Source organism: Babylonia areolata, chromosome 32 (genome assembly GCF_041734735.1).
Source record: "Babylonia areolata isolate BAREFJ2019XMU chromosome 32, ASM4173473v1, whole genome shotgun sequence".
Classification (NCBI taxonomy): domain Eukaryota; kingdom Metazoa; phylum Mollusca; class Gastropoda; order Neogastropoda; family Buccinidae; genus Babylonia; species Babylonia areolata.
The window spans coordinates 19446436-19458935 of NC_134907.1; the positions used below are offsets into that span (position 1 = coordinate 19446436).

The window sequence follows — 12500 nt, forward strand, 5'->3', positions numbered from 1 at the left end:
TCACCTTTCAGTGACGTGGATCCTCTACCACGCCTGTGCATAAATGCGAGCTTGGCGGTGAAAGGGTTAAGCGTCCAATACTGTTAAACCTCTTTAAACGAAACTTTTCGCGTGTTTTGTGATGGAGGGATAATGCGAAATGACACGTTGCATGTCGTCGATCCTTCTAATCAAGAAATAGGCACAATACGACGCGAAATAACCCATCAAGAAATAGGCACAATACGACGCGAAATAACCCATCAAGAAATAGGCACAATACGACGCGAAATAACCCATCAAGAAATAGGCACAATACGACGCGAAATAACCCATCAAGAAATAGGCACAATACGACGCGAAATAACCCATCAAGAAATAGGCACAATACGACGCGAAATAACCCATCAAGAAATAGGCACAATACGACGCGAATCAAGAAATAGGCACAATACGACGCGAAATAGCCCATCAAGAAATAGGCACAATACGACGCGAAATAGCCCATCAAGAAATAGGCACAATACGACGCGAAATAACCCATCAAGAAATAGGCACAATACGACGCGAAATAACCCATCAAGAAATAGGCACAATACGACGCGAAATAACCCATCAAGAAATAGGCACAATATGACGCGAAATAACCCATCAAGAAATAGGCACAATACGACGCGAAATAACCCATCAAGAAATAGGCACAATACGACGCGAAATAGCCCATCAAGAAATAGGCACAATACGACGCGAAATAACCCATCACATGAACCCGTCTGTATTATCTTCATTATCATTATCATCATTATTGTAGTCACCTGACTGAAGGCGTCCCCTAACGCCCTAACATATTATCATCATTATCATTTGTATTTGTATTTCATTTTGTCACAACATATTTTTCTGTGTGAAATTCGGGCTGCTCTCCCCAGGGAGAGCGTGTCGCTACACTACAGCGCCACTCCCTTTTTTTTCTTTTTTTTTTTTTACCTGCGCTAAGTGCATGCTTCACACGGGACTTCGGTTTATCGTCTCATCCGAATGACTAGCTTCCAGACCACTACTCACGGTCTAGTGGAAGGGGAGAAAATATCGGCGGCTGAGCCGTGATTCGAACCAGCGCGCTCAGATTCTCTCGCTTCCTAGATGGACGCGTTACCTCTAGGCCATCACTATCCACATCATTATGATTATCATCATTATCATTATCATTGCTATCAGTATCATCATTATTGTAGTCACCTGACTCAAGGCGTCCCCTAGGGCCATAAGGAAGGGGCTGTCTGTATTATCTTCATTATCATTATCATCATTATTGTAGTCACCTGAATCAAGGCGTCCCCTAGGGCCATAAGGAAGGGGCTGTCTGTATTATCTTCATTATCATTATCATCATTATTGTAGTCACCTGAATCAAGGCGTCCCCTAACGCCCTAACATATTATCATCATTATCATTTGTATTTGTATTTCATTTTGTCACAACAGATTTTTCTGTGTGAAATTCGGGCTGCTCTCCCCAGGGAGAGCGTGTCGCTACACTACAGCGCCACTCCCTTTTTTTTCTTTTTTTTTTTTACCTGCGCTAAGTGCATGCTTCACACGGGACTTCGGTTTATCGTCTCATCCGAATGACTAGCTTCCAGACCACTACTCACGGTCTAGTGGAAGGGGAGAAAATATCGGCGGCTGAGCCGTGATTCGAACCAGCGCGCTCAGATTCTCTCTGCTTCCTAGATGGACGCGTTACCTCTAGGCCATCACTCCACATCATTGTCATTATCATCATTATCATTATCATTACTATCAGTATCATCATTATTGTAGTCACCTGACTCAAGGCGTCCCCTAGGGCCATAAGGAAGGGGCTGTCTGTATTATCATCATTATCATTATCATCATTATTGTAGTCACCTGACTCAAGGCGTCCCCTAGGGCCATAAGGAAGGGGCTGTCTGTATTATCATCATTATCATTATCATCATTATTGTAGTCACCTGACTCAAGGTGTCCCCTAGGGCCCTGACGAAGGGGCTGATGGCGTTGTCAGGGTTCAACAGACCACAGTGGTCAATCCCAGTGTACTTGGCCTTCGTCGCCTCCGGGCACTCAGGCTCGGGCTTGGTTGTCTCGCACTCGGCCGGGCTGCACGTGCGCGCGCGCACACATACACACACACACACACACACACACATATACAGTTATGAATACGTGCCACGCCCACACGCCTACACAGAAAATACAGATACACACATGTATAATTATGCACACACACACACACACACACACACACACACACACACATGCATGCATGCATGCATGCATAGGTATAAACATGTGTACGCACGCACATCCACACTTGTATAATCATGCACACACGTCTACACACACACACACACACACAGAGAGAGAGAGAGAGAGAGAGAGAGAGAGAGAGAGAGAGACTCACATGCATAGGTGTAAACACGTGTACGCACGCACGTCCACACATACATAATGCAGAAAAACACATATGTATCTACACACACATACAGGTGCATATGTATAAATGTGTGTATGTATACATACATACATATATGAATATATTTATATAGATGTGTGTGTGGGTGTGTGTGTGTATGTGTGTGTGCATAATTATATATGTGTGTATCTGTATTTTTTTGTGTGGGCGTGCACGTATTCATAACTGTGCGTGTGTATGTGTGTGTGTGTGTGTGTGTGTGCGTGTGTGTGTGTGTGTGTGTGCGCGCGCTTGCTTGCTTGCTTGCTTGCTTTTTGTGTGTGTGTGCTTAACTGGAAGCAGATTTTAAAGGGCTTAGAGTTTGGTGTGTGTAAAGCGCTCAAAGATTGTAAAGGGCTTATAGTTTGGTGTGTGCAAAGCGCTCAAAGATTGTAAAGGGTTTAGAGGTTGGTGTGTGTAAAGCACTCAAAGATTTAAAGGGCTCAGAGTTTGGTATGTGTAAAGCGCTCAGAGTTTGGTGTGTGTAAAGCGCTCAGAGTTTGGTATGTGTAAAGCGCTCAGAGTTTGGTGTGTGTAAAGCGCTCAGGGTTTGGTGTGTGTAAAGCGCTCAGAGTTTGGTGTTTGTAAAGCGCTCAAAGATTGTAAAGGGATCAGAGTTTGGTGCGTGTAAAGCGCTCTGAGTCTGGTGTGTGAAAAGCGCTCAGAGTTTGGTGTGTGTAAAGCGCTCAGAGTTTGGTGTGTGTGAAAAGCGCTCAAAGATTGTAAAGGGCTTAGAGTTTGGTGTGTGTAAAGCGCTGAGAGTTCGATCTCTGATCGAACACGAGCGCTATATAAGTATCCATACGCTGTACCCTTGATGACGCTTACTCAGTGTTGGTGTCAGCAGGATCGTAAGCCACGTAGGTTTTGGCGAACTCAACGCCGTCAGAGTATAGCTTGCCGTCCTTGCCCAGAAAGTCGTCACTGGAATCCCCGTTCATGTTGCCGCACAATCCACACACACTATCCGTGTAGGCCTCGCTCAGGGATACCTGGACAAACACACACACACACACACACACACACACACACACACACACACACACATATATATATATATATATATATATATATATATATATATATATATATATACTTATGTTCGTATTTATGTTCGTATCTTGTTATGTACTATTCCCCCAGTATTCCTTGTGACCCCGGTACACTTGGTAATAAAGACATATTCTATTCTATTCTATATATATACATATATATATATATATACCAACCCCACACCACACCACACCAACACCACACCACACCACACCACACCACAACACAACACAACACAACACAACACACCACACCACACCACGCCACCACACCACACCAACACCACACCACAGCAACACCACACCACACCACCACACTACACCACACCACACCACAACTGACATGCAGGTTGCTTGTCCCGTCCCACTCGATCTTCAGACAGTCGTCAGTGGTCAAGAGGTAGCCGGTGGAGTCTCCAATTCGGGTCTTTTTCACAAACGACGTGACGCGGAATCCGTCCCCTTCGACACTTGGAAGGTTGTTGTTCTCACCGTCTAGCTGTTGACAGACGTGTTGGCTTGGGTTAGCTTGGGGGTGAGGTCCTTTTTCAGCAATCCTAAATCATTACTGTACCTATTGGTTTGCATTTGCATGGTTTGTAGGACCAAAAACGGACACAAAAAGCAGCAGTTCAATAAAGTCGAATTCTAGCAATCCTAAATTATTGCACTTATTAGTTACATTTTCATGGTTTGTAGGGCGAAAACCGGAAAAAAAAAAAGAAAAAAAACCGGACCAAAAATAATAATAATAATAATAATGGATACTTATATAGCACACTATCCAGAAATCTGCTCTAGGTGCTTTACAAAAACGCTTTTGATAACATAAAACATTATATCTATGTTACATACACACACCAAAATGTGACCACACACACACACACACACACACACGCACGCACGCACGCGCACACACACACGCACGCACGCACACACACACACACACTGCATACATACATTTTAACATACATGTGTATCTAACAGCTACCCCAACAAATACGCACACATAGGCAGGCACAAACCCACATAAACACATGCACACACAATACACATTCATATACATGCATGTAGTTGTGGACCTGCCACAACTGAACCCACTGCCGAGGGAAAAGGCGAGTTCCGAGACGAGATTTAAAAGATGCGAGGGAATCAGAATGACGGAGGTTATCAGGGAGCTTGTTCCACGTCTTTGGCGATTGAAAAGAAAACGATCTGTGTCCATAGGTCTTACTTCTGACGTGAGGTATCCTGAGAAGTCGAGTATCAGAGGAAGAACGGAGCTGGCGAGACGGGGTATAGATATGGATGAGTTCAGAAAGATACTTGGGGAAGGCCGGCCAAAAGACAAGCGCTAGCAATAGTAAAGTCGAATTCTAGCAGTCCTAAATTATTGCACTTATTGGTTACATTTTCATGGTTTGTAGGACGAAAACCGGGACACAAAAAGCAATATGCTATGTTAATTTAGTAAAGTCGAATTCTAGCAATCCTAAATTATTGCATCTATTGGTTACATTTCTATGGTTTGTGGGACAAAAAAAACTCGGGGTGGGGGTTGGGGGGTGGGGGTGGGCGCAAGATGGTGGCATGTTAGTTTATTGACTGAATCTGCATTGAAATCGAGTAGAATAACGTGGTGTGGTGTGGTGTGGTGTGTCGAAATCCACTGAAAATAGGTAACACCATCTATGAATGGTAATAATCGTATCATACAAGCACCCCCCAAAAAAATGCCGAAAAAAGATTGGTGCAATAATTTAGGATGCTGAAATTGGACTTTATACTGACGTGCCACCATTTTGCTTCCCCCATATATGTCATGATAAACTCTGATGATGGAGTCTCCCGTCGGTCCGACGGATGAGTAGGCAGGCAGGCTTATCTGTCGGTGTGTGTCCTCATATGGGAGAAGAGGCCGATTCTGGATGCGCAGCACTTCCCACAGGTGTTGCAAGGAAAAACGTCTCCAGAAGTTGAGCTCTGCTTCCTTCGCTCACGCTTCTCCTTTATGGCCAGTTTTCAAACGTCTTTATGCCACTAGAGCACAGCATCCTCCAGCGAGAGCGGTCAAGGGCATCAGTTTTCCAGGAAGCGATGTCTATGTCACAGGCTTTGAGGTTTGTCTTCAAGGTGTCCTTGAAGCGCTTGCAGGGTCTTCCAAGTTCTCGGTGGCCTTCCTTCAGCTGGCCATACAAAAGCATCTTCGGGATCTTGCTGTCTGTCATGCGGACAACGTGTCCTGATATGCCGGTGATAAAGACAATGTCTATCATATCGTATATTATTCCATATTTTTTAGTAGTAGTAGTAGTAGTAGTATCATCATCATCATCATCATCATTTTATCATCATTGTTATTATCATTATTATATTTTAAAATCTATTTTATGCTACAGCAGTGAGGCCACCTTCCAGGGGGTCTATTTTCTACCATTGTCATTCTATCCTATTCTAGTCTAGTCTAGTCTATTCTGTTCTATTCTGTCCTATTCTATTCTGTTTATTCTGTTCTGTTCAATTCTATTCTGTTCTGTTCCATTCTGTTCTGTCCTGTTCTATTCTGTTCTGTTTCAATATACTCTGTCTTTTGTATTCTATTCTGATCTATTTTATTCTCTATCTATTCTATTATATTCTACAGCGGCGGTTTCACCTTCAAGGGGGTCTATTCTCCATCTGTCATTATCATTCTATTCCATTCTATTCTGTCCTATTCTATTCCATTCCATTCTATTCTACAGCGGCGAGTTCACCTTCAAGGTGGTCAGTTCTCTATCATTATGGATTCTATTCCATTCTGTTGTGTTCTGTTCTTCTCTATTCTAACCGGTTCTATTCTGTTCTGTTCAATTCTATTTTTGTTCTATTCTGTTGCATTATATTCTGTTCTATTCCATTCTGTTCGACAGCGGCAGGTTCACCTTCAAGGGGTCTATTCTCTGTCATTATCACTCTATTCTATTATGTTCTATTCCGTTCTGTTCTGTTCTAATCTATTCTGTTGTGTCCCGTTCTGTTGCATTCCATTTTATTCGGTTCTATTCTATTCTATCCTATCCCATTCTGTCTTGTTCTGTTCCATTCTACTCTGTCCTATTCTATTCCATTCTCTTCTATTCTGTCCTGTTCTGTTCTATTCTGTTTGTTCTGTTCTCTATCTATTCTGTTCTGTTCAAATCTATTCTGTTATGTTCCGTTCTGTTGCATTCCATTATCTTCTTTTCTGTCCCATCCTATTCTATTCCGCCCTAGTCTATTCTATTCTAGTCTATTCTAGTCTAGTCTAGTCTAGTCTAGTCTAGTCCACAGCAGCGGGGCGTGGTCTCACCTTGAACGAGGATCTGTCGAAGAAGAGCTGGTGGCTCCCGTAGATGACCCTGACGGAGCGGGTCCAGGAGACGGAGCCGCCCGGTTTACCAAACTCCTTGTCATTACACACCACCACTGACACGTTCCTCATCCCCGGAACCTCCCTGCACATCTGCACACACCGCACGCGCATGCATGAGCGCGCGCACGCAGACAGAGAGAGACAGACAAGCAGAGAGACAAAGACAGAAAACACAGAGAAACACAAAGAGACAGAGAGACACGGACAGAGATAGAGAGACACAGAGATAGAGAGACACAGAGACAGAGAGACAAAGAGAGACACAGAGACACAGACAGAGAGACAAAGAGAGACACAGAGACACAGACAGAGAGAGAGGGAGACACACACACACTCACACACACACACACACACACACACATATATATATATATATATAGAGAGAGAGAGAGAGAGAGAGAGATATATATATGCGCACACATACACACACACATACACAGAAACACACAGACGCAGACGCGCACGCACACACACACACACACACACACACACACACACACACACACGCACGCACACACACACACAAACACACACACACACACACACATACACACACACACTTACACACACACACACACACACACACACACACACACACACACACATAGGGTTCTTTAACTATAACAAATTTGAAATTCACTGCCCGTGTAAGCCCACGATTTCTCGCAGTCCCACGATTTCTCGCAAACAAATCGTGGTTGTTCCCCTCCCACGTTTTCTCTCAATTTCAAGAAATCGTAAAAAGTTCCCCTAAATTCAATCAAAACTGTTTCCTTCACCATCCGAGTTAGATTTGCATTGGGAAAAAGACAAGAACCTAACTCCGATGACAAAGGAAATATTTTTTTATCAAGATAAGGAGGACTTGTCACGCAGTCCCAAACCAAAAATGGACCTCCATAGCAACATCGTCATCCTCCTCCTCCTTCATCGTCATCAATATAAAAACAAAATAGTCTCAAAGTCTGTGGCCTTTCATGCCCTGCTCTCATGGTGACCTCAGTTTCGATACCCCTCCACTTCCGTGCTTGGGGTGAGTCCTGTCAATGTCGTCAGCGTCGGGAGATTCATGGGGGGGGGCTGTTGTTTGAGGGACGTGGTGGCGGTCTCCACTCTGGGAGGGACGCTCACTCAGTCTGGCTCCGCGACTAAGCCATTATTGTCGTTAGTATGGGGCTTAGTAGGTGGTGTCCTAAGTACGTTAAAACAGAACAGCCACCACTGAACACCACCGAAGTGACTCAGCAGCAGTGCAGGGTTTCCTCTGGTGTGTGGCCTCCTGGCGACCTAACATCAATGGTTCCCTGTGGACTGCCGACGCTGGAACTGCGATGGACGAACCCGGGTGTGGCTGTGTATTGGGGAATCTAAATGAGCGGCGTGGGAGTAATGCCACTGAAACGGTGCAGATGTTGGGGCAGCAAAAAAAAAAAAAAAAAGGACTTCCTATGATTTCTCACACATTGAGAGAAAACATAGAAGGGAAACGAAATCGTGAGAGAAATCGAGAAATCGTGGTCTTGCAGCCCTTTTTTGTTCATTCACAGTCCCTCACTGACACCCTTTGAAACAAATCTGAACATGTTCCTGTTTGAACAGTGTCTACGTGACTATGGCATGGCACCCCATTCCATGTATATGTATTCAATGGATCCACATCTATTTCTACCTCACGAGTCTGTGTGTGCGTGCGTGCGTGCGTGTGTGTATGTGTGTGCATGTGTGTGTGTGTGTGTGTGTGTGTGTGTGTGTGTGTGTGTGTGTATGTGTGTGCATGTGTGTGTGTGTGTGTGTGTGTGTGTGTGTGTGTGTGTTCTTGTTTTGTTGTAGCAGTACCAGCAGTTATGCCAGCAGTAGCAGTAGTGTCACTATTATTGCTATTATCATAATTATAATTGTTATCATTATTGTGATGATGATTATTATACTATTGTTATTATTATCATTTCAATTGTTGTTTTGCTGTTGCTGTCATCATCAGTAGCAGTAGCAGTAGTGTCGTTGTTATTGCTATTTTTCTCATTATCATTATCATTGTTATCATTGTTATTAATATCATCATCATCATCATCATCATCATCATTATCATCATTGTTATTGTTGTTGTTATCATTATCATTGTTATTATCATCAGCATCCTCGTCGTCATCATTCTTCTTCTTCTTCTTCTTCTTCTTATTATTATTATTATTATTATTATTATTATTATCGTTGTTGTTCTGATCATTATCAACATTAGTTGTAGTAGCAGTGGAAGTAGCAGCAGCAGCAGTAGTAGTAGTAGTAATAGTAGTAGTATCATCCTCATCGTCATCATTATCATCATCGTCATCATCATCCTCATCACCATCATCATCATCATCACCATCGTCATCATCATCATCATCATCACCATCATCCTGATCATCCTCATCACCACCATCATGATCATCATCACCATCATGATCATCATCCTCATCATCATCCTCATCATCACCATCATCATCCTCATCACCACCATCATCACCATCCTCCTCATCATCATCACCATCATCATCATCATCACCATCATCATCATCACCATCCTCCTCATCACCATCATCATCATCACCATCATCATCGTCGTCATCATCATCGTCGTCATCATCCTCATCACCATCATCATCATCATCCTCATCACCATCATCATCCTCATCACCACCATCATCACCATCCTCCTCCTCATCATCACCATCATCATCGTCGTCATCCTCATCACCATCTTCCTCATCACCATCCCCCTCCTCCTCCTCCTCCTCGTCGTCATCATCACCACCACCATCATCATCATCATCGTCGTCGTCGTCATCATCAATGCTGTGTAAAGGAAATCCGTGGCGACGCTGCCCACCCGGGGTACCCACCTTGACCAAGTCGTAGCAGCAGCTGCCCTGGAAGTTGAAGGACTCCCCGTCAAAGGTCTCATAGTGAGGATCACCAGTAGCCGAGCATTTCTTCACCTCTGGAACACAACGTCCGCCTCCTTCTTCCTTAACTGTGCGTGTGTGGGTGGTAGGGGTGTTCGGGGGGGGGGTGGGGCTGGGGGGCCTGGGGGGGCTTAGAAGGGTTTGTGTGGGGGGTGTGGGGGGTGAGGGGGCGGTTGTTTGTGTGGGGTGGGGCTGTATATGGGTGTCTGGTTTTTGTGTGTATTTTTGCTTTGTGTTTGTGTGTGTGTGTGTGTGTGTGTGTGTGTGTGTGTGTGTGTGTGTGTGTGTGTGTGTGTGTGTGTGTGTGTGTGTGTGTGTGTAATTGTGTGTGTGCGTGTGTGTGTATGTGTTTATGGATGTCTGGTTTTGTGTGTATTTTTGTTTGTGTTTGCGTGTGTGTGTGTGTGTGTGTGTGTATGTGTGTGTGTGTGTGTGTGTGTGTGTGTGTGTGTGTGTGTATGTGTGTGTATGTGTGTGTGTGTGTGTGCGTGTGTGTGTGTGCGTGTGTGTGTGTGTGTGTGTGATCATCAACATCATCGTCATCAACATCATCATCGTCATCAACAACATCATCGTCATCAACAACATCAACGCAATCATCATCATCATCATCATCATCATCATCAACAACAACGCCAACAACAACAACAACAACAACAAAATCTGCAAACATCAGCAACAGCAACATTAAAAGCACCTTCAAACAACAGTAACAACAACAATGGCAACAACAACAACAACAAAACCTACAAACCTCAGCAACATTAACAACACCTTCAAACGACAGTAACAATAACAACAACAACAACGACAACAAAATCTACAATCATCAGCAACAATAATATTAACAACACATTCAAACAACAGTAACAACAACAACGACAACAACAAAATCTACAATCATCAGCAACAGCAACATTAACAACACCTTAAAAAAGTAACAACACCAAGGACAACAACAACACCAACAATGACAACAACAGCAACATGGACAACAACAACACCAACAAAGACAACAACAACAACAACAAAGACAACAACAACAACATGGACAACAACAACAAGGACAACAACAACAACACGAACAAAGACAACAACAACAAGGACAACAACAACAACACCAACAAAGACAACAACAACAAGGACAACAACAACATGGACAACAACAACAAGGACAACAACAAGGACAACACCAACAAAGACAACAACAACATGGACAACAACAACAACGACAACAACAACAACACCAACAAAGACAACAACAACAAGGACAACAACAACAACACCAACAAAGACAACAACAACAAGGACAACAACAACAACACCAACAAAGACAACAACAACAAGGACAACAACATGGACAACAACAACAAGGACAACAACAAGGACAACACCAACAAAAACAACAACAACAAGGACAACAACAACAACACCAACAAAGACAACAACAACAACATCAACAAAGACAACAACAACAACACCAACAAAGACAACAACAACAACAAGGACAACAACAACAACAACATAGAACTCACGCATGATCTCATCATCGGCGTTGAGACACTGCTGATGAGAGAAGCTGGGTGGTTTATCCCGATTGGTGACACAGCGGGTGCCTTTACGGGTGTTCTCGCACACTCTGCCCCGCCTCACGCAGAACTGACGGTTGCTGAGTATGTCACATCTGATGGCTGTCTCCCCCTCCCCCTCCTCCCCCTCCTCCCCGTCTCCGTCCTCTTCGTCACGGTTCGGATCTGAATAAACAGGGGTGGGGGTGGGGGTGGGGTGGGGGTTAAGGAGGGGGAGGTGAGGGTGTTGGGGAGGTGGGCGTTTTGGAGGCGTTAGTGGGGTGGTGGTGGTGGTGGTGGTGGTGGTGGGTGCGGGGGGGTGGGTTATATTTTCCAGACTACGTGTATTGATGAATAAGTGCGTAGTCCAATGGGAGTGAAAGGATAATTAAAACTTGAAACTTTGTGTGTGTGTGTGTGTGTGTGTGTGTGTGTGTGTGTGTGTGTGTGTGTGTGTGTGTGTGTGTGTGTGTGTGTGTGTGTGTGTGTGTGTGTGTGTGTTATCAGACGGAAAGAAGAGAGGTCGTGGGTGAAAGAGAGGGAATGCTTGTGAATATTACTGTAGGAAAATGTCAATGTATGTTTTAGAGGAAATGAGAAAAGTTTAAAGACACGGTGGTGTGTAATAGATGAGGTGTTATGGGAGGGAAATTAGGCGTATGCATATCAACAAGTGTTAACTTACGACATCAAAAACTATTAGATTATAACAATGTAAACATAAATAACGACATTAATTGAAATACATCAAAGGAGGGTACCAACTGAACTGGAGTGTGTGTGTGTGTGTGTGTGTGTGTGTGTGTGTGTGTGTGTGTGTGTGTGTGTACAAGTTCTCATATTGATATGCACATGTATGTGTCCTAAATTCTGCTGTATCTGTGTTTGTGTATGATTTTGTATTTATGTTTGTACCTTTTCTGTACTATCCCCACCCCCACCCCCAATATTCTTTGTGATCCCGGTACACTTGGTAATAAAGACATATTGTATTGTATTGTATTGTATTGTATTCTATTCTATGTATAAGTTGTACATCGACTGGACTCCATAAGTTCGTTTATGA

General features: G+C 43.7%; 1 protein-coding gene across 1 annotated transcript in view; it reads right to left on the reverse strand.

The window, feature by feature from the left end:
• The window catches only part of LOC143276634 (uncharacterized), a 165197-nt gene that overhangs the window by 136753 nt on the left and 15944 nt on the right, over positions 1-12500 (reverse strand). Inside the window, exons 6-11 of the mRNA XM_076581251.1 lie at positions 11402-11620; positions 9804-9901; positions 6859-7011; positions 3871-4026; positions 3304-3467; positions 1973-2120 (exon numbers count right to left, since the gene is read on the reverse strand). Coding sequence (XP_076437366.1) covers positions 1973-2120; positions 3304-3467; positions 3871-4026; positions 6859-7011; positions 9804-9901; positions 11402-11620 — 938 coding nt within the window. The remainder of the gene's footprint in view (positions 1-1972; positions 2121-3303; positions 3468-3870; positions 4027-6858; positions 7012-9803; positions 9902-11401; positions 11621-12500) is intronic.